The 24,204-nt window shown below is 37.4% G+C and overlaps 1 protein-coding gene across 4 annotated transcripts in view; it reads right to left on the reverse strand.

Annotated features, from left to right (window-relative positions):
* The window catches only part of Znf280c (zinc finger protein 280C), a 61,611-nt gene that overhangs the window by 29,045 nt on the left and 8,362 nt on the right, over window positions 1–24,204 (reverse strand). For 3 of the 4 annotated variants that reach the window (XM_028887357.2, XM_028887355.2, XM_028887356.2), the window contains exons 2-7: window positions 20,396–20,545; window positions 10,546–10,611; window positions 10,084–10,217; window positions 6,790–6,898; window positions 2,463–2,630; window positions 2,223–2,332 (exon numbers count right to left, since the gene is read on the reverse strand). In XM_028887357.2, the coding sequence (XP_028743190.1) occupies window positions 2,223–2,332; window positions 2,463–2,630; window positions 6,790–6,898; window positions 10,084–10,217; window positions 10,546–10,611; window positions 20,396–20,534 (726 nt within the window). In that variant the 5' untranslated portion in view covers window positions 20,535–20,545. Of the gene's footprint in view, window positions 1–2,222; window positions 2,333–2,462; window positions 2,631–6,789; window positions 6,899–10,083; window positions 10,218–10,545; window positions 10,612–11,226; window positions 11,794–20,395; window positions 20,546–24,204 lie in introns of those variants that run through there. The other variant, XM_037198874.1, reaches the window with a different exon arrangement.

Here is a 24,204-nt window from a genome sequence, read left to right on the forward strand (position 1 = left end):
TGGAAATATTGAAAAATAAAAGGATAAAATAAGAATATATCAAGTAGGGCTGGAGAGATGGCTCAGAGGTTAAGAGCACTGACTGTTCTTCCAGAGGTCCTGAGTTCAATTTCCAGAAACCACATGGTGACTTACAACCATCTGTAATGAGATCTGGTGCCCTCTTCTGGCCTGCAGGGATACATGCAGGCAGAATACTGTATACATGCTATATATAAAAAATAAATAAATCAATCTTTTTTTTTTTTAAAAAAAAAAAGAAAGAATATATCAAGTAGCTGGGCAAGGTGGCCCATGCCTTTAATCCCAGCATTTGGGAGACAGAGGCAAATGAATCTCTTTGAGTTCAAGTCTAGCATGGCCTACATAACAAGTTCCAGAACAGCCAGGGCTACATAGAGACCCTGTCTCAAAAATAAATAAATCAATAAATAAAGGCATTTAGCAAGCACATGGAAACAAGAAAATAAGGATTATGAAAGTTGGAAAAACGCTTCAGTGGGTAAAGCATTTTCTGTACATGGGTGAGAACCTGACTTTGGATCTCCAGAACCAAGAAAGATCAGGCATGGTAACACATGTCTGTAATCCCTGTGCTACTACAGAGAGATAGGAGGCAGAGATAGGAGAATTTAGCATACACAGCTACCACTGACAAAGAGACCCTGTCTCTAAATAGGTAGAAAGCAAGGACTAACACCTGAGGTTGTCCTCTGACCTCCACAGGTGTACAATGAGAAGTGCCCACTTACACTCAAACACACAAATGCACACAGACATATCCATACACTCCACACATAAAGGATAAGTAATAAGTAAATGACTAGATAAGTAAATTAAAATGGAATTGAGGCCAGAATGCATTAAGCAACAAGGCAAAAAAGATACTTTATTTAAAATGCCAGGGAAGTTATGAGAGAGAGAGAGAGAGAGAGAGAGAGAGAGAGAGAGAGAGAGAGAGAGAGAGAGAGAGAGAGAGAGAGAGAACTATATCCTAAAGAGAATACAGGATAGAATTGTCAAATATCAAAGAAAGAACTGATGATGTGAGACTGGATTCACTATTCTCACATGCTTAGGGAGATAAGACGGACTAACATCCAATATCAGTTTTGCTCCCAGAATAGATATTTGTATTTGAAATTTTGAGAACTCATTCTCACTCCTCTACTTTTCTCCAAGAAGTGGGATTTACTAAACATCTGCCTTTGGAACAGTGAGCAGAACCTTTTCCTAAGATGCTTCTTTGCATTCTCCCTATCCTTCTTTTCCACATATCACCTATCCTATTTATCTTACTGTTTTTCTCCTCCTTCCTCACTGCCATTTACACAGGGCAGGCAAAGAGAAGACCTTTACTCTTTACGAAGATACAATGGAATACTATATTAGCTGGTAACATACTTTAAGTAGAAATCCCTCTAAATCCCATACTTTTTTAGTACCTTCAAATTTATGTAAAACCTAAGTTCAGGAGCTTGAAATACCAATATAAAGCTATAATTCATTTCGAACTCTATATATCCTATTCTGGATTGAGTTAAAACTATCATTTCATAAGAAATGTTCCACTAGAAAATTGTGGAAAATTATGACATAAAGCTAAGATTTCCATTGAGAAATATGAAATAAATATGACAACATGGAAAAAGTAAAATAGAAGGACATTTTAAGTTATATTTAAGATTAATAAAATGTGGGGCTAAGGAGATGGCTCAGCTGTTGAGAGCACTGACTGCTCTTCCAGAGGTCCTGAGTTTAATTCCCAGAACCCACATGGTGGCTCACAGTCATCTGTAATGAAATCTGGTGCCCTCTTCTGGCCTGCAGGCATACATGCAGACAGAACACTGTATACATAATAAATGAATAAATCTTTTAAAATAAGATTAACAAAATGCCTGCTTTATGAGAAGTAAAAAGAATGGCATTATTTATTCAATAAAATATAATGGTTTATTAATTTTCAATTGAAATTAAAATGCAATGCGCACATGTTACAGTGCATGTATGATGAACTTAAGTTTTATAATTTCATAATTGGGAAGAATTTAAATTTTGTATAATCATTATGAAAATTAATTTTTTACTCATATGAAAATGACAATAAAAGAAGCTTTATTATTTAAATATCTAGACAAACAAATATTTACTCTCTATTATTCTTAATATTTCATTGATTCGTAAACATTTTCAAAACTCAAAATTTGAAACTATTTTACCTTCATGTGGCATTTCAAAGGATCCAAAAAACTGAACTTAACACTGCACTTTGGACAAGATCTTAGTGAAGGTGCTCCAGTTTCAGACTGAATTGATGAGGTATTTTCATCTAAAAGAAATTAAGGACTTTGAGTAAAAGTTGATCTTTTAAAAAACTTAAACATGTTTAAAAAATCCATCACAATTATTAAAATTGGTTTCTAATTAATACATTTTTCTATGTGAGATTTCATACTTACTTGCTACTGTAACCTGGGAGGAAGCCTCTGAAGGAGAATTGCTTGAAGATGATGAAGAGGAAGAACTTGCTTCAGAAACACTTGTATTGGTCTTTGGCTTTTTTGGATTAACACTGTTTACTTTGGAAGAAGAAGGATGTTTTAATCCTAATGAAGCTTGATCGATACCTACAAAGATTTGAACATCAGGAAAGATATTTACAAGTGCTTTAGCATAGAATATTACTTTTTAAAATGGCTATAAAAATGTCCTTAGATTTAAAATGTAGTAAAAATGCCTTGGAGCTAACTTAATGGAAAAAAATTGTATAATAAAAAAGCAGAAACTATACAAGGAAGCAGCTTCTTTGGATAGTATATATTTTAGATTCACAAAATAAACTTGATGCAGGAAAACTATGAAGATACTTTCAAATAAAGCTATCCACTAAAGGAGGCAGACTGAGGGGGAAAAAAAGCACGAAACCCACAAAACCTAAAGCAACAATAATATAACAAAAAAGAAAGAGAAAAAAAGGTAGATAACTTTCTCTGAGCTAAGTTCTTATAAATGAGTTTATGTTTTGGTGATTAAATACATTCAAACTTTAAAAATACTCATTTTGCTGGGTGGTGGTGGCGCATGCCTTTAATCCCAGCACTCGGGAGGCAGAGGCAGGCAGATCTTTGTGAGTTCAAGGCCAGCCTGGTCTACAGAGGGAGATCCAGGAAAGGCACAAAGCTATACAGAGAAACCCTGTCTCAAAAAAACAAAACAAAAATCTGGAATTTCTCCAGTGGCCTATTAACCACTATCCTGAGTTAATTAGATATAAAGGGCATTTCAGACAGGGCCATTCCTTTCATGTTTTATCTGACTTTTGTGATTTAAAAACTTGGGATTTCCTTGGGAGAAATAGTTCTGTGTGAAAATTATCATCTTAGCATGCAAAGGATTAAATAATCCATGGCATCTGTCTGAAAAAGAGGCACAGACACAGGAAAAAATTATTTTATAAAATAATCCAAAATAAACTGTACTTTGTGACAAAGGCTCTAAAACCATACATAGTTTAATGCTCTCAAGTGTACATTCACAGGAGAAGCAGGATATAGTCTTGGAAAGTAAGAGACTCCTCTGTCAAATTTATGATGTCTCATTTTCTGAGATGACAGAATTCTCTTTCCTCTCATTAGAGGCTATGGTTACTGAATGATTGATTACTACCAGCACTTGAAACTGACTTTGGTTTCGTTACTTTAATGTTTTTTAAGATTCCAGTGTCACTTGAATAATCAATAAATGTTGGCATTTTGCACTAGGTAATATTATACAATATGCTAGGTAATAAAAACAGACCATTTTAATATATAACGTTTAAGGATTTATTTTTACTAGATTTATGCACATGTATGTTTGTGCATCTTTGTGAATGTATGTTACATATGACTTCAGAGCCCAGAAGAAGGTGTCAGATGTCCCGGAGCTGGAGCTTCAGGTGGTTGTGAGCTCAGGTTCTCCAGAAGAGCAGCAAGTGCTCTTAACCACTGAGCCATCTCACCAGCCTCCTACTAAATAACTTTTGAAGCACAATGACATCTCAATTAAAGAAAATTACTCTGAGATAATGAGTTTTAAATACTGATCCTTCAAGTTATTAATTTTCTTTGCTTTTGGTCTTTGCTATTCCCTACTTTCAAGTCTTCCTATTTACACAAATAAAAATGAGCAGGTGGATCTGGTTAAATCCAGTGGATCACACAGCAAAAGCAAAAACAAAACAAAAAGACAAAAAGTGGGATGGGGACTTGGTTAGAGGACTAGGGGGTTGGTGGGGGTGTGACAGGTACAGGGTAGGAGGGAATGAATGTGGTCAGAATGCATTGCATATATGTGTGAAATTGTCCAATAATAAATTGATGAAAACCTTTTTTTTTTTCTTTTTTGAAACAGGGTTTCTCTGTGTAGTTTTGGTGCCTGTCCTGGATCTCGCTCTGTAGACCAGGCTGGACTCAAGCTCACAGAGATCCACCTGGCTCTGCCTCCCGAGTGCTGGGATTAAAAGCGTGCACCACTGCCGCCTGGCGAAAAAGAACCTTTTTGAAATTAATTAATTTTTGAGATGGAGTCTTACTTTGTAGCTCCTGCTATCTAGGACTTTGCTACGTAAACCACACTGGCCTTGAACTCACAGAAATGTGTATGTCTCTGGGGGATTAAAGGCATGTACCACCATGCCTGGCTAAAAAACAAGTATCTTATTCTCATAAAAAATTCTATTTCTCTTCTTCAAATTCAAGCTCAAATCCAATTTTTTCTAAGAATCTTCTATGGTCATCCTAGACAAGATGTGCTTTCAAACATATCACATATTTATAATTATTATTGTAAACTTTAATAAACCATTTAAGTTTATAAAACAGCTTTCACTTTTCTTATTTTTCCAAACTCAGTAAAATTCTAAGATGAGTAACATTATCTCCAAATGGCTCATATTTGGTTCAGAGGATGAATGTATTATATGAGAAACATAAAATGATATTTTAACAATGTGAGAAAAGTGAAATGTAAGAAGTTAGGTGACTTGACAAAGCCTACACAAATCTGTAGAACAGAAGTTTAAACCTGTATCTTTTAGTCCAACTTTGACAGTGTTTACTATTCAGGAAAAAGCTCTCCTCTACAGTGTAAAAACCTTTTGTTGAGACAGGGTCTTAGTTAGCCCATGCTGACCTTGAACTTGCTATGCAGCCAAGACTGGCCCTCAAACTCCGGGGCCTTCTGGCTCCACTTCCCAAGTGACGGAATTTCATGCATGTGCCACACACTCAGTGGGAAATCTTTAAAGAGTGAGTAGGAGTTACTGTCTTTGACTTCTACAAGCTTCATAAATTGAGACTTGTTCTAGGAATGAGATCATGTGCTTAGTAAAATCAAATTTAAGACAACTATTTTATTTCCCTGTGGATTTTGCTAACTGGACATAGGTTAATATCAAATGAAATATTTCTTTAGCAAAATGAGAAAGTATTTTGTCGCTCAAATCACTAAAACTCTTTTCATTCATTTGATAAAATGTACCATACTACTTATTAGTAAATAAAAAAATCAAAAGATAATTATGTCCCTCTCTAGTGAAATATATCATGTTAGCTAGTAGAGAAGCTACTTTATTCCATTATAGGGAATTTCCTTTTTATCTAGGCAACATTCTTCCACTATCATACTAATTTACTCTACATTTATGAAGAATTTTGTCATGGTAAAAAAAATTTTCAAAAATGAATTTTCTTTCAATTGTTCAATTTCTGTTCCTTCAATGGGAATGTACAAGTCATATGCAAATCATTATCTCTTTAGTCCTGTCATACCACTCAAGATTCACATTTAACTATTTCATATGTATATGTCATTTATTATATAGAAAGTTTACTAAGAAATAAACTAAAGCCATGCAATTTTCATAAATTAATGGTCTCCAAATAACAAATACATTTGTTACAGAGTATTTAAGACATTAAGTGACTTCTCTAATTCACAGAAATTATATTAAGATTTCACAGCTCACAGGTAGTTCTAAATGAGAACAAGCTTAGCCAGGTATGGTGGTGAAGCCTTTAATCCCAGCACTCAGGAGGCTCTCTGAGTTCGAGGCCAGCCTGGTCTACAGGGTGAGTTCCAGGACAGCCAGGGCTACATAGAGAAATCCTGTCTTGAAAAGTCAAAAAAGGAAAGAAAGAAAGAACAAAGGAGAGAAAGAAGGAAAGGGAAGAAGGAAGGAAGGAAGGAAGGGAGAATAATTTCAAGTAGCACACACTAGCTAAACTAACAGAAAGAAAGAAAATAGTCTAAAATAGTCTATTATTAAATAATATAAGATTGTACACGAAAAGCTTTCAGGAATGACTAGCTCTATTTCCATCTTATATGCAAAAATAACATGAAGGCCCCAAGTTCAGAAGAGAATTAAAAATATCTGTGTGTATGTATGTGGGTGTATTTGTGGAAGTTAGAGGATAATCTTCTGGAGTCAGTTCTAGCCTCCTATCTTGTGGGTTCAAAGATCATACTCAGATCATCAGGCTTGGCGACAATTGCCTTTATTTGTTGAGCCATCTTGCTGGCTTTTAAAATCTTTATTAATTTGTTTATTTAATGTGCATCTGTGCATGGCATGGAGTCGACTCTCTGCTTTACAATTTGGGTTCCAGGGATCCAACTTAGGTTATCAGTTTGGCAGCAAGCACCTTTACCTGCTGAGCCATCTTCAGGCCCTGTATAGCAATTCTATATGAGCATTAACAAAGTCTCTTTTTATAGATCTTAAGAAGAAATACTAAATCCAACCTTCTGCCCTCTTTTTCAGTATGCTGGAGGATGGTGTATCCTTGGTTGAGTCTAACTGTAAGAGAGAAGAAGCACCTGGATCATCTTGTGATGAAGTCTTTGAAAAACTCTGTAAAACATTAAAGATATTTTGTTTGTCAGTTATTAGAAATGTAAACCAAACTGGATGCTAGTACTACAAAGACGAGTTAGAAAACACAAATGCAATTACTATTCTCTGCTAAAAGGAGCACATACTGGGTGAGAAGCATATTGGCAATCTTCATTATTTTGTAATTTTTCTGAAAAACTAAAATTAGTTGTAAAAATTAAAAAGAAATGATAACACTAGCAAGGTTTCATTTTGGTATAACTTCTCTGCAAGAACATTTTAGGAGCATCTACTAAAGGCTTTCAAAAGTACATATCCAGCCAGGTGATGGTGGCGAACACTTTTAATCCTAGCACTTGGCAGGCAGAGGCACTCTGTGAGTTCGAGGACAGTTTGGTCTACAATGCAAGTTCCAGGACAGCCAGGGCTGTTACACAGAGAAACCCTGTCTTGAAAAAACAGAAACAAAAACAAAAGTCCATATCCTCTGATATAATCATTCCACTTCTAAGAATTTGTGTTAAGGAAATGAAAATGTTAACAGAGTATTTATAATAGCAAAATATGAAAATCTGTGTGTTCACCAACAGAACAGTTAAATAAGTTTGACAGACTATTAAGCATCATCATAATTTTGAGGAATACACAATGAATGACAAAGAAATATATTTTCAATACAATATTCAGTGAAAGATGAGGAATAGTTATCAAATCTGGGTAAATATGGTCCTGAATAACAAACTATACTATTTACAGAAAATAAAAATCAAAACATAAAATATATTTCCTTGTTTCTAATTCTTTTCATATACATAACTTTCACAATAGGAATATAAAGATTTTGTCTGCATGTTTTATGTTTTCAAGTGGAGAGATGATTAGGTTGTAAGAATTTTACTTTCTTGCTAAATATTCTTTTTTTAATTGAGGGAGAGGAAATGAAACAGGGTTTCCCAATATAACCTTGCATAGCTTGGGACTGACTATGTAGAACAGAGTGGCCTCTTCATCCTCCTGTCTCAGTCTCCTGAGTGTTAGTAACAGCCATATGCCAGCATGCCTGGCTTTCTTAATGAATTTTCATATAAGTTTGTTAGGAGGTTACAGAGCCAGAGACCTGAGAGTTGCTGTCTCAGTGGATAAGAGTACTTGCTGTTCTTGCTGCGGACCCGGGTTCAGTTCTCAGAACCCACATAGAGGCTTACAACTAAATACAACCCTAGTTCCAGGGGATGTGACACTCTTTTCTGGCTTTTGTAGGTACCAAACACATACATGGTGTACATACATACACACAGACTTAAGAATTCTGGAGACAGCTATTGAAATGACCTACATCAGCTGGGCAGTTGTGACCCATAACTTTTTTAAAAGTATGTACTGAAATGTATGGTCAGATATGTGTATAAACCTCTGGGTTAATATGGTTTGAAACCCCATGTCTATTAGTTAGTAGCTGGCCTTTGGAGAACCATTTATGTTCTTTGAGTTTCATTCTCCTCAACCATAAATTGGGAATAATAGCCTGCCTCATAGGAATGTCCTAAGAATTATATGAAAATTACATTTGCACATATTAACAGCTTCCCTCCAAATGTTAAGAATTACCACTAATCTTACTTCTATGAAAAGTCTTTTGTTATTGCTCTACTTGGGGGGTTATTTTGTTTTGTGAGACAGTGTGGTGGTATTCTAATTGTACTGAAATGTGATTTTGATTGTACGTTAATAAATAAAGTTGCCCGGGGGTCAGAGCTATTAGAGCCATAGCAAGAGTGTGGCGGTGGTGGCATATGTCTTTAATCCCAGCACTTAGTAGAAGAGCTAGGTAGATCTCTGTGTGTTCAGGGATACAGCCAGCATTGGAGACATATGCCTTTAAGACCCGGGGGGCTGTACATACAGACAGTGACGAGGCAGTCACGTGTTGGGTTTACAACCAATGAGAAGGCAGAACAGAAAGACTATGAAAGATACACATACAGGAAGTAGCTCTCTTTCGGGAAGCTAGGAGCACGAAGGAGGAAGGGTAAGATTTTAGCTCTGTGCTCTGACCTCTTGGCTTTCTCTTTTACATTGGTTCTGTGTTTCTTATTTAATAAGATGGTTGGTTACATCTACAAGACAGAGTCACACTCTGTGGTCCAGTCTAGTCTAGAACTTATGAGGAGATTGGTCTCAAACTGACAATCCTCTTGCCCTTAGCTTCCCAAGTCCTAGAACTACAGGCATGCTAACAACCATGCTGGCTTAAAATGTTTAAGAACTAAACAATGAAAAGAGTTTTGAGAATAAACAGCCATGATTTGTTGGAATAATCGTCCCATTTAAGAACACCTAAGTTTACTCTCTTAAAAAGTTGATTTCCTGTGTATTTCCTCGTTACTTGATTCTTTCTGTAGCTGTACAGAAGCTTCTTAGTTTTATGAGGTCCCACTTTTCAATTCAAGTCTTTTCCTATACCTATATCATTTAGGGTACTACCTATATTTTCTTCTGGCAGTTTCCATGTTTCAAGTTGCAAATTGAGGTCTTTGATCCACTTTGAGTTAATTTTTGTGCAGGGTGATAGATATGGGTCTAATTTCAATCATCTATATGTGGATGGTTTTCCAGAACCATCGCTTGAAGATGCTAGCTTTTCTCCGATGTGTTTTTGGCTTCTTTGTCAAATACTAGGAGTAGAATATGGGCTACTGGGACTGAGAAAGGCAAAGGGGGATAGTCAAGACTTTGATACATAAAATTCTAGGTAAAGTAGCCATTGGATTTATAGTGTTGACTTTAACATACCGGGAAAAGCTGTATATAAAAATCACAAAATATATTGATTTTATTGCTATATAATTGTGTCAGCATAATAGTGTTCTTTAACACAATGAAATCATTTTAGTTTAAAAATGAAGCTGAGTGTGGTGGCTCATGCTTTTTAATCACAGTACTCAGTACTCAGGAGGCAGAGGCCGGTGGATATCTCTGAGTTTAAGGTCAGCTTGGTCTATATAGTGATTTCCAGGACAGCCAGAGATAAATAGTGAGACCCTTTCTAGAAAAAAAAACAAACAAAAAAGAAAACCTAAAGATAATTACATTTTCTTTGAGTAATTAGCTATGGTATTTAGCTACAACCATTTTCAATTCTAGGTGGATATATACTATTCAATGTGGTCCTGAATTAACTGTGAAGTTAAAGAAATACTTACAGGTTTAGACACAGTCTGAACACCAGAACTCTCTGAAGATTTGGATTCAGGATGAAATCTAGGCAAAGCAGCCACTGGATTAGGTGATGGATTTCTATAGTGTCGATTTGCAGGTTTGAATATATTTGAAATAGCTATACATAAAAAAATATATATATAATGAACATATTGGTATACAATTGTGTCAAACAGTTGAATTTAAAATGAAAATAGTAAGGGCTTAGCCATTAAGCACACCCACTGCTCTTGCAGTGGACCATGTTAGTTCCTAGCATCTATGTCACGTGTTTAACAAGCATCTAGTATACATATTCCATTTCCAGGGGATTCAATGCCCTTTTTGCTCTTCATGGGTACCTGTTCATACATGGTGCACAAAAAACTCACACAGGTACAAATACATACACATAAATAAACAATTAAACAAATCTGTAATAGTAAGGCAGTACAGTAATACTGTACCTGGATTGAGTGAGTCATTCTTTAGTCCCTTTGAAGATGAGCCAGGGCTACATCTGTTCAAAATATCTACAAGAATATTTAAAAACTCATTACTGAAATGAAACACAGTAAGATAATGGAAAACTGTCTAAAAATAGACATACACAACCAATGATAGAAATATATTTATTCCTCTTAATGTTGACAAGATTTTAAGACTCAAGTTCTTGTTACTCAAAAATCAAGCCCATGCCCAATCCTCATGCCACATTTTACACCCCTAGATGTCTGGAAGTTTCATTATGGACCAGCTGACTGGATTGCTTATCTCATGATTCTCAATATCATTACTTGAGCTCTGAAAGGAAAGTTATCAGATAACAAATTAAGTCAAACCTAGATTTTATTATTTGATTAGTTTCAGGGGTTAAATACACTACTCTAGAAGTCAATTTGGGCCTGACAGGATACTCTTAGATCATTTCAGACTGTTATCTCTTGTCCCTGTGTGAATGTAATTTTCTGATTACTGAGGAATCATATTTAAATTTAGAATTTTAAAATTTGATTAAAATTTCTTATCACAAGAAGGTGATATCTAAGTTATGGTTTCTATTGCTGTTGATAAAACACCATGACCAAAAGCAACTTGGAGAGGGGAAGGGTTTATTTCATCTTACAACTTGTTCTCCATCATTCTACCTCTGATAAAACTGTATAAATGATGAAGCAGTTGTCTGGTATGAGAATCCTTTTCAGACACAAACAATCTAAGCATTCCAAATACTTCTTGTTCTGCACATTTGAACTAAAAGGAGAAAAGACAAAGAATTAACAAACAGGATACTTGAGTTCTTTAAAGACTAGGGGGTGCACTCTGTCCGGGGAAGATGGGCTAACTGAAAATCTTCACCTCTCCCTCTATCATCCAAGTTGAATGCCCCGGTCTTATCCCCAGCTCTGTAGCAGACCATCTGAGGGCCTCTACACAGGCCTCTATGATTCTCTGCCACCATTCCCAGAGAACTAAGCAGATCCTGGTGGTACACACTGCTTTCATCCTCTTGTGGGATTCCCCTGCCACTCGCTTAACCCATCCCCATTCCCTAAGTATCAGATCTCAATATCTAGAAAACATATTTTACCCAGAACCCTCAGTGGCCATACCAATCAAGATTCCGGAAGAATTCCCTACCTGGCAATAAGAACCAGAGAGGGCCAGGACTACACAGAGAAACCCTGTCTTGAAAAAACAAACTAAAACTAAAACAAACAAAACAGACAAAGGAAAAGAAATCAAGGAAGAAAACCTGCACCCAACAAAGACAAGAACAGATATCAACACCTAGAATTACAATCTTCCCAAATCCAGGTGCCTGGACACCCACATAAAAACGCAGTAATAGCCAGGACAATATGTCTCTCCACTAGAGCTCAGCGACCCTACTACGGGCCTTGGATATTGCAAAATAGCTGAAGCATAATAAATAGACCTTAAAATAGCCTTTATTAATATGTTAGCAGTTCTTAAAGAGGAAATGAGCAGATTCCTTAAAGAGTCTATGAAAACACAGTGGAAGGAAATGAATAAAACTTGGAAATAGAATCAATAAAGAAAACCCAAACCGAGGGAAATCTGTAAGTGAAAATTTTAGGAATCTGAACAGGACCCTCAAAGGCAAGCCTCACAGAATACAAGAGATGGAAGAAAATCTCAGGCATTAAAGACACAATTGAAGAGATAGATACGTGGGTCAAAGAAAATCTAAAAATGAATCTAAACATAAATCCTGGCACAAAACATGCAAGAAATCTGGGACACTATGGGAAGAAGAAATCTAAAAATAATAATAGAGGAAGGAGAAGAAACACAGGTCAAAGGCACAGAAAATATTTTCAACAAAATAATGGATAGAAATTTCACTACTCTAAAGGAAATATCTTATCAAGGTACAAGAAGAATACAGAACACCAAATAGACTGGACCAGAAAAACATTCCCTTTGGCACATAATAATCAAAACACTAAACCTACAGAACAAAGAATGAATATTAAAAGCTGCAAGGGAAAAAGATCAAGTAATATATGAAGTCAGACATATAAGAATGACACCTGACTGCTCAATGGAAACTCTAAAAGCCAGAAGGGTCTGAAGAGTCTACAGACTCTAAGAGGCTACAGATGCCAGCCCAAACTACTATACCCAGCAAAACCATCAATCACAATAGATGGAGAAAAAAAGACATTCTATGATAAATTCAAATTTAAGCAACATCTATCTACAAATCCAGCCCTACAGAAGGTGTTATAAGGAAAACCTCAACCTAAAGAAGTTAACCACATCCAAGAAAACACAAAGAATAAATAATCCCAGATCAGCAAATCAAAAGAGGACATACACACACACACCACCACCACCACCACCAACAACAACAACAATAAAATAACAGAAATCAATAAACACTGCTCATTGATATCTTTCAACATCAATGGTCTCAATTCCCCAATAAAAGACATAGACTAACAGAATGAATGCAAAAATAGGATCCATCCTTCTGTGGCATCCAAGAAACACTCCTTAACATCAAGGATAGACATCACCTGGGGTAAAAGGATAGAAGAAGATATTCAAAGCAAATGGAACTAAGAAGCAAGCTGGTGTAGCCATTTTAATATCTGATAAAATAGACTTCAAACTAAAGCTAACCAGAAGAGATAGGGAAGGACACTACGTACTCATCAAAGGAAAAATCCACCAAGGACACTGCAATTCTCAACATCTATGCATCAAACACAAGTGCCAAATTCATAAAAGAAATATTACTACAGCTTAAATCACATATTGGCTCTCACACACTGATAGTGGGAGACTTCAATACCCTACCTGACCAATAGACAAATACCCTACCTGACCAATAGACAGGGCATCCAGACAAAAACTGCACATAGAAATGCTGGAGTTAACTAACTTTATAAACCAAATGAACCTAACAGATATTTACAGAACATTTCACCCCCACACAAAAGAATATAAATTGTTCTCAGCACATCATGGAACTTTCTCTAAAACTAGCCACATATTGAGACATAAACAAGTCTCAACAGATACAAAAAATGAAATAACACCACTGCATCCTATCTGATAACCATGTTATCCAGCTAAAGCTGGATATCAAAAATAACAGAAAGCTTAAGAACTCATGGAAACTGAACAACTCACTACTGAATGGAAAAATGGGTCAAGACACAAATGAAAGATTTTCTAGAATTGAACAAAAAGGGATATACAACATACCCAAACTTATGGGACAGAATTAAAGTGGTTCTAAGGACAATTTCATAGCACTAAGTGCCTACATTTTAAAAATGGAGAGTTCACACTAGTCACTTACCTGAACGCTCTAGAACAAAAAGAAAAAACTACACTCAAAAGGAATAGATGGCAAAAAATAATCAACTAAGGGCTGAAATCAATAAAAATAGAAATGAAAAATGGAGTCAATGAAACAAATAGTTCTTTGAGAAAAATCAGTAAGATTGGCAAACCCCTATTCAAAGTAGCTAAAAGGTGAAGAGAATATCTCAATTAACCAAATTAGAAATGAAAAGGGGGAGCCGGGCGGTGGTGGCGCACGCCTTTAATCCCAGCACTCAGGAGGCAGAGGCAGGCGAATCTCTGTGAGTTCGAGGCCAGCCTGGGCTACCAAGTGAGTTCCAGGAAAGGCACAAAGCTACACAGAGAAACCCTGTCTCGAAAAACCAAAAAAAAAAAAAAAAAAAAAAAAAAAAAAAGAAATGAAAAGGGGGACATAGCAACAGACATCAAGGAAATGAAGAGAATCATAAAGATATACTTTAAAAACCTATATTCTACTATATTGGAAAATCTAAAAGAAATGGATAATTTTCTTAATAGATACCACTTAGCAAAGTTAAATCAATGTCAGATAAACAATTTAAACAGAACTATAATCCCTAGTGCAATAGAAGCAGTAATTAAGTCTCCCAACCAAAAAAAAAATGCTGAGACCCAGATGGTTTTAGTGTAGAATTCTACAAGACTTCCAAAGAAGAGTAAACACCAATACTCTTCAAATTTTTCTATGAAATAGAAACAGAGGAACATTGCCCAATTCTTTTTGAGGCCAGTTACTCTGATACCCAAACCACATAAACCCAACAAAGAAAGAGAATTACAGACCACTTTCCCTTATAAACATAGATGCAAAAATTCTCAATAAAATACTTGCAAACTGAATCCAAGAATACATCAAAAAGATCATCCAGCATGATCAAGTAGGCTTCATCCCAGAGATGCAGGGATGGTTCAACATATGCAAATCGATAAATGTAATCCACCATATAAACAAACTGAAAGACAAAAACCACATGGTCATTTTTATTACATGCTGAAAAAGCCTTTGACAAAATCCAACAGCCTTCATGATGAAAGTACTCGGATTAGGGATAAAAGAGGCATACCTAAACATAATAAAGGCAACTTACAGCAAGTCCATAGCCAACATCAATTTAAATAGAGAGAAACAAAGCAATTCCACTAAAATTAGGAACAAGACAAGGCCGTCCACTCTCTCCATACCTATTCAATATAGTACTTGAAGTCTTAGCTAGAACAATAAGACAACTAAAGGAGATCAAGGAGATATAAACTGGAAAGGAAGAAGTCAAAGTATCTTTATTCGCAGATGATATAATAGTATACATAAGTGACCATAAAAATTCCACTGGAAAGCCCCTACAGCTGATAAACACCTTCAGCAAAGTAGCTGAACACAAATTAATTCACAAAATTAATAAACCTCCTATATATAAATGATAAATGGCCTGAGAAAGAAATCAGGGAAACAACACCTTTCACAATAGCCTCAAATAATATAAAATATCTTGGAGTAACTAGCCAAACAAATGAAAGACTTGTATGAGAAAAATGTTAAAGCCTGAAGAAAGAAATTGAAGAAGATAACAGAAGAATGAAAGATCTCCATGCTCATGGATCTGTAGGATTGATACAGTAAAAATGACCATCCTACCAAAAGCAATGTATAGATTCAATGCAATCCCCATCAAAATTCCAACATACTTCTTCACAGATCTTGAGCAGATAATTCTCAACTTCATATGGGAACACAAAAAGCTCAGGATAACTAAAACAATCCTGTATAATAAAGGAACTTCTGGTGGTATCACCAACCCTGATTTCAAGTTGAACTACAGAGGTATAGTAATAAAAACAGCATAGTATTGACACAAACACATACATATTGATCAATGGAATCTAATTGAAGACCAGCCATAAATCCATACACCTATGGACACCTGACTTTTTTTTTTATAAAGAGGCCAGAAATACACACTGAAAAACAGACAGCATCTTCAACAAATGGTGCTGCTCAAACTGGATACCTGTATGTAAAAGAATCCAAATAGATCTATACTCATCACCGCACAAAACTCAAGTCCAAATGGATCAAAGACTTCAAAATAAATCTAGATACACTGAACCTGATAGAAAAGAAAATGGAGAATACCCTTGAATTCATTGGCTCTTTCTGAAGAGAATACTGTTAGCACAGGCACTAAGATAAACAATTAGTTAATTAAACAACCTCATAAAACTGAGAAACTTCTCCATGGAAAAGACACTGTCATTCAGAAAAAGTGGCAGCCTGTAGATGGGAAAAGATTTTTTTTTACCAACTATACATCCAATAGAGGGCTAATATGAAAAATATATAAAGAACTAGAAAACCTAGATATCAAGAAAATAAATAACCCAATTTAAAAATGAGGTACAGATCTAAACAGAGCATTCTCAGTAGAGGAAACTCAAATGGCTGAGAAACACTAAGAAATGTCCATCATCCTTGGCCATCAGGGAAATGCAAAAACTATTTTGAGATTTCATTTTCACCTATCACAATGGCTAAATTGATAAAAACAAGTTGCAGCTCATGCTGGAGAGGATGTGGAATAAAGGGAACACTCTTCCATTGCTGGTGGGAGTACAAACTTGTACAGCCACCATAGAAATCAGAGTGGCTGTTTTTCAGGAAGATGGGAATCAATCTACCTCAAGGTACAGCTACACCACTGTTAGGCATATGCCCAAAGGACACTTCATCCTACCACAGAGACATTTGCTTAACCATGCTCATACTCATAACACCCAGAAATTGGAAACAACATAGATGCTTCAACAGATGAGTGGATAAAGAAAATGTGATATATTTACACAATGGAATATTACTCAATTGTTTAAAAAATCCAATCTTCAAATTTGCAGATAAATGGATAGCACTAGAAAAAAAATCATCCTGAGAGAGGTATCCCAGACCCAGAAAGACAAATATGGTATGCATTTGCTTATATGTGGATATTAGCTTTTAAGTCAATGTTAATTAGACTCACAGAGGTTAGGTATGGGGTAAGGGACTGGGGGTGGGAACACAGACTAATAAGGAAAGAGAAATAAAATAGATAGTTATGCATGCATGGGGGGACTGGAATGGGGAGGATCAAGTAGGGATCTGGAGGGTAGAGGGGATCAGGGAGAAATTATGGGAAAGACAGCTAAAATCAAGGGCCATTTGAGGAGTTTTAGGGGAGTCTACTATAGTAGAAGCTTCCCAAAACATACATATATAAAGAAGACAATCTAATAAAATCACCAAATAATGGATGAGACAGAGTCACAACTGGGTATCTCTTGTCACCACATGAAGCTTCCAGTACTAGGACTGGGTTATATCTAATTGAGTTGTTGGCCAAAGGGGTCCCATGGGAACCCCCAAATAACCCAGGCTGTTGCCAATACAAAAGGTTGCTCTTTGCAAACTGACAATAGGCCTCATTGAAAACACCTACACAACTCATTGAACTTGGAGTTGTTGAGCTGGTGCCTACATAGAGCCTTCACCCCTACATTCCAATGTCTTTGGTACAGACATGTTCTAAAAAGACAAACACTAGCACCAATCCAGGACAAACCCTCTACTACAATGGGGTACTGCCTGTAAGATTTGCTAGGGCAGTGGTAGCATAAAGCTCGTGGGAGTAACCAAACAATACCTGATTTGATTTAAGATGGAACCCATATCTGACACTGCTTGGGTGACAACCTGAGACTAGATAGCCCAAGGACCTAGGGCAAAACCAAATACTACTGTTCTAAAACAAACAAGCAAGCAAGCAAGCAAGCAAACAAACAAACAAGAAAGTATAGGAATAAAATGACTCCTAACGATATTCTGCTATACTCATAGATCAGTACCTTGTTCAGCTATCATCAGAGAAGCTTCTTCTTGCAGCAAATGGGAACAAATACAGTGACCCATAGCCAGAATCATGTAGAGAATGAGAGACCTTGGAACATTCAGCCCTAAATAGAATGTCTCCATCAAATCCCTCCCCTCAGGACTCAGGGAACCCTTGGGAAGAGGAGGCAGAAGTGTAAGAGCCAGTGGGGATGGAGGACACCAAGGAAACAAGGCCCTATAAATCAACAAGACTGATGCACATATAAATTCAGAGACTGAGGCAGCACGCACAGGACCTGCATAGGTCAGCATCAGATGGAGTCCTAGAGCTTTAAGGAGAAGTAGACACATGTTCCCACCCCTAACCCAGAAGCATTCTCAAATTGATAACTACTTGCAAATGAAAATTTAGTTTTTAGAGCGTCTCACTGGGGGAACTAACTACTCTTAAGGTTAGGCTGCAAGCCCTGAAAATGAACTCAACACATATTTCATAATGTCGTGTCAGGGTTCTCTTTCTTTTTAAAATTGTATCTTATTTTTCATTTTCATTTTATTTTATTTAATATAGATGTATATACTTTCTTCTTATCTTACAGGTCCTTTGCATATATATTATGGCTTCTGGCTTAATATTTTTATAGGATGCTTAAGTGTGTGAAAGAGTCGGTCTCTACAGTTATGTTTTTTGTGCCTTTTGTGGGGGGCTCCTTTCATTCTGTTTGTTTATGTTGTCCTGTTATGATGTGTTAGGGTTTTTTTTTTAATTTTTACTTTATTTTATTATTATCCTTTAGAAGTCTATTTGTTTTCTAATGAAAGACAGAAAGAGTGTGGATCTGGATGGAAGAGGAGGTGGGGAGGAACTGGGAGGAGTAGAGGGAGGGGAAACCATTATCAGGATATATATTATGTGAGAAAAATATACATTTTCAATGAAAGGAACCCCCCCCCCATACACAAACAAACTAGGGGGTTGGTGAGATGGCTCAGTAAGTAAAGGTGCTTGACAACCTAAGTTTTGATTTTTGTTTTTGAGACAGGGTTTCTCTGTGTAGCTTTGCGCCTTTCCTGGATCTCACTCTGTAGACCAGGCTGGCCTCGAACTCACAGAGATCTGCCTGCCTCTGCCTCCGAGTGCTGGGTTAAAGGCTTGCGCCACCACTGCCCAGCGACAACCTAAGTTTGATGCCCAGGACCCATATGGTAGAGAGAGAGAGAAAACCCATTTCTGCAGGGTGACCCCTGACCTCCACTCACACATGGCATTCTCATGTACATGTTCTCTCTCTCTCTCTCTCTCTCTCTCTCTCTCTCTCTCTCTCTCTCTCTCTCTCTCTCTCTCACACACACACACACACACACACACACACACACACACTTTCTCTCACACTCTCTCTCTGTGACACACACTCTCTCTCACATACACACACACCCTCTCTCTCCTTCTCACATACATGCATCCCCTCTCTCACACACACTTTCTCTCTCCCTCACACACATACACTCTCACACTCTGTTTCTCACACACACTCTCTCACATACACACACATACTCTCTCACACACATACTTTCTCTCTCACACACACATGCACACTCACACATATACTCTCTCACACTCTCTTTCTCACACATACACTCTCACATACACACACATCCTCTCTCTCATACACACACATATGCACACTCTCTCACACATATGCACACTCACACACACATACTCTCTCTCACACACACATACACCCACACCCCCACACTCCACACACACACACACACACACACACACACACACACACTCATTCACTCTCTTTCTCTCACACACACTCTCTCACATACACACACTCTCTCTCACAAACACACACAACTCTCTCTCTCACACATGCATGCACTAAAATATATGTCATAAAAACATTTTAAAAGTAGGATCTCTATCATATAAGGCCTATAATGCAGTCAGGTAAACTTAATCCTTAGTTAATTTAATTATTTCCCCTTTTCTTACACATGATATTTTAACCTCTCACCTTCATTATTGTGTTCCATCCACATCACTACCATGAACATCTTAAGTTCTTACTGACCTTTATCTTGCTTTTTTTTTTTTGAATTTTTCAGTGTGTATGTGTATGTATGTGTTTGTACATGCATGTCCACACCTGTGTGGGCATATATGCTTGTAGAAAGCCCAAAGCATCATGATGCTGGGGTTTTCCTCAATCTCTCATTCACCGAGGCAAAGAATTAAACCCAGAGCTGGCCAATGAGTCTAGAGTCTAGCCAGTCACCTCCCTCCAGGGATGCCCCCTGTCTCTGCTTTCTAAGAGTTGGGAGTAGAGGAAGGCTGCCAGTCCCAGTTGGCATTTACATGGCTTCTGGGAATCCAAATCCCAGTACATGTGCTTGCAGCTTGTATGGCAAGTGCATTCATTGCTCAAGCATTTCCCTAGCCCTACCTTGCTTTTCATTTAAGCTCCGTACCGAACATATACATCAAGTACTAAAAATAAAACAGTCACAGGTTTTTCCCCACTCAACAACAACAACAACAACAATAAACAACCATCATATGAAACTTCACTGAAATAAATGCTTACTTGAAATGGCTGGTTTAGAACTTGATATCTCTCCAACAAAGATCAACTCATCATCATCATCTTTATTCTGAACTTCTTCTACTTTCTGCTGCCATGGTTCCAACTCTTCTTCTTCACATTCCATGAAAAGTTCTGCCATTTTTGAATTATCTAATTTCCAAAAGGAGAGAAACAACCCTTATTTTCAAAAGGGAAAATACTTTTTTGTAATAGGAAGTATGCTAATTAAAGATAAACTTTAATAATCCTAAAGGAAACTACTGAATAAGTGAATAACTACATAACATATATCATAGCAAGAATAAATTGAGAAAACAACCTGTCATATCTAAACTAGGAGCTCAGTGTAGTGGTGTAGCCCTGCTACTCTACCTACCCTTCATTCAGGAGGTTGTAGTTAACAAGATGGCCAGCCTGCTCTACACAATGAAGCCCTGTCGAAAAACAAAGCTAGTAAAAAATGGCTAAGTAGCTAGAAGACTGGGGACAGCAGGTGAGTTGCAGGGGCCAAAATTTTCTTTTTGAGATGTTTGCTTTACATATATAGATGTTTTGTTTGCATGTATGTCTGTGCACCACATGTATGTGATACCTGCAAAAGCTAGAAGAGGTGAGATCATCTGGAACTGGAGTTTTTTTGGCAGCCAAGTGGGTTCTGGGAAACAAAGTGGGGTCTTCTGGAAGAACAACCAGTGCTCTTAACTGATAAGCCATCTCTCTAGCCCCAGGTGGCCAAAAATTTAAGATCAAATCCAATCAAACTAAGTTCATGCTACATGACTAGGATATGATTATACTACATACAAGAAGGATATATAATCATTACCTGAAACAAAAACCCACCACTTGTATTTTTAAAAGGGATATAAACCAAGAATAAGAGGTAATTAGATTGGAAGAAGGAAAACAATGCATCAGATTCAGAGATATTAGGGTACAGAACAACGAAAAATGAGCTACTAGGATGAAAACAGGGAAAACGGAGAAGTTTATTCTATTCCAGGCTAGAGTAGACATTTCTCATCTCAGGAAATTAAACAAAGGATGTACTGCAAATACTACCAGTTCTGCATAATCACACAGCTCATAACAAACATTTTAGTGCCTCCCTCCTTTGGGGTTGTTGTTTTGGTTGTTTTGTTTCTGTCGTAGGGATTTTCTATGTTATTTGGGCTGTCCTTTCCTGGAAGTCATTATGGAGCCTCAGACTGGCCCCAAACTCACAACTGTCCTGCCTCAGCCTGAGTGCCAGGATTCCAAGTATGTGCTGTCCTGCCAGCTCAGTGCCACATTCTTAAAATATGGAGATGAGCCAGGCATGGTAGTGTGCACCTTTAGTCCCAGCACTCAGGAGGCAGGGGCAGGTGGATCTTTTTGAGTTCAAGGCAAATCTGGTCTACACAGTGAGTTCCAGGCTAGCCAAGGACCTGTCTCAAAACAAAAACAACAACAACAACAACAAAAAAAAAACAAAACCAAAATGTCTGGAGAGACTCCTCAGCAGTTAAGAGCACTTGCTGCTCTTGCAAGAGGACCTGGGTTCATATCTCACCATTGACATTGGGGCTCACAACTACTTGTAACTCCAGTTTCAGGGGATTTGACCCCCTCTTTTGATCTCTGAGAGCACAAGGCAAGTACATGGTGCCCATACATACATGCAGGCAAAACACTCATGAAGCAAAATAAATAAATAAATCTTTAAAAATCTATTAAGAAAAAAATAACAAAAATGGATATGGATAACTAATAAGCACCAAAAATTTTAGGAAAGCTTCTAATGTGAAAGACCGAAGCAATAAAACAAATTAGAAGACTGTGAACAAAACAGATAATACACAGGGGAGGAGGAAATATTAAAGACTATATAATGAGAATCTTCTAGAGATTTGACAAAATCTAATAAGTAGGAGCTGGAAAGGTGGCTCAGTGGGTAAAGATGCCTACTGCCCCAGGCTGATGACCTGAGTTCAATTCCCTGATCCCATGTAAAAAAGTGGAAGGTAAAAGAACTCACAAAAGGTATCCTCTGACCTCCACATGTGTGCTATGACATGTGTGCACACACACAATATACACACTCCAATAATAAAATTAAATTTAAGCATAGAAACAATAACATTCAGAAAATGATTAAAAAACAAACCAGGTAACATTAACTAAATGTATCCTAAAAGTAAAAGTTGAGCATATGTGGAACTGAAACACACACACACACACACACACACACACACACACAATAAATAAATAAATAAATAAATAAATAAATAAATAAATAAATAAAATAATGCCTCAGCCTCCCAAATGCTAGAGTTACAGGCATATGCCCCCATGCTCAGCTAGAAACAGAAATACAATTTTTAAATGTACAAAGTCATCTAATGAAAACTCCAGAAAAAAAAAAGAAGAATAGAAAAAAAGGCCAGGGATGTCTCTCGGCTGATAGAGTACTTGTCCAGTATGTACAAAGCCCTGGATTCAATTCCTAGCACCATATAAACCAAGCATGGCAACACACATCTGCAACAATCTCAGTATTGTAGAGATGAGACAGAAAGGTCAGCAGTTTAAGATCATCCTCAGTGTTTCGTGAACATTTTTTCCTGAACAAAAAACGTCTAGGTACCCAGACAAGGTGTCCACTCACTCCAGACAGGGAACCAATGGAACGCAAGTGTAATTTGGTGAGCCAATGAAGTTTTTTAAAATTAGCATACAAAATATTAGATAGCAGTCCTACTGTGTTTTTTCAAGCAATGTGTATTTAAGTAGACTCTCACCCCTCCCAATTTTCCCAATTACCCTGCGACCCCTGCCCTGCCACCACGCCCCATTTTCCTCTTATGTTTTATACATCCTTTTGCACACTCTCCTCTCCCCAGCTCCTTCCTCATCACCTATTTAACCCTCTCAGTCTCCTTTATAGATAGCCTTGGCTGGCCTAGCAGTGGCTATGTAGATCAGGCTGGTCTTGAACTCAATCCACCTTCCTCTGCCTCTGCCTATGGAGCAGTGGGATCAAAGGCACATGCATCTGGCCTCTAGATTTTTTTAATTGGGGGTTATTTACAAGCTCGTGAGCAACTTATGGAGGGTCTCTGCACCTAGCAAGCAGTCTCTTTAGTCCCTCCCCCCATGCAAAAGCTTTCTGTCTGTTTGGAGACAGGCATGAACCCTTCCCCCAGAAACAACTGCCTGTAAGTCTTGAAGAGCGTTGGGGCCCCTGAACCTATTCTCCTATTAATTGTTTACAAATCTTGGCCAGATCTATGGCCTCTGAAGCTCATTCCCCTAGTACTTATTGTCTAGAAAGCCATCGAGCCCTCTTCTTGCCAACCTCAACTGTGTAACTGTTGACAGTCTATAGTTCCTTGGGGAGGGGCAGGGCCTCAGGAGCCCTCCTCTTAGCAAGTGTTAACTGAGCCCCTCCCTTGTCAACTTCTTGGTTTTACACTTATTTGTGAGGGCATCACTCAGCAGTAGAGGTTGATTCTCTCCTTCCACCATGTGGGTCCCAGGGACTGAACTCAGGTCATCAGGCTTGGTCCCACTGAGACATCTCTCGTTCTCAATCCCATCAATATTTAATATTGCCTATAAATCCTTGGGGGAGGAAGAGGCCTTATGAGCTCCTCTCCCTAGCATCTTTCTGCCTATAAAACTTTGGGGAAGGATGTGGCCTCACAAGCCCCCTCCTTTAGTAACTGTTAACTGTCTATAAATCCTTGGGGTCGGAGGTGGGTCACAAGCCCCTTTCCCATTCTGTGAAGACAAGTTAATGGATCCAATTTTGTGGAGGTCTCCTTCAG

This window comes from Peromyscus leucopus, chromosome X, assembly GCF_004664715.2.
Source record: "Peromyscus leucopus breed LL Stock chromosome X, UCI_PerLeu_2.1, whole genome shotgun sequence".
Taxonomy (NCBI): Eukaryota; Metazoa; Chordata; class Mammalia; order Rodentia; family Cricetidae; genus Peromyscus; species Peromyscus leucopus.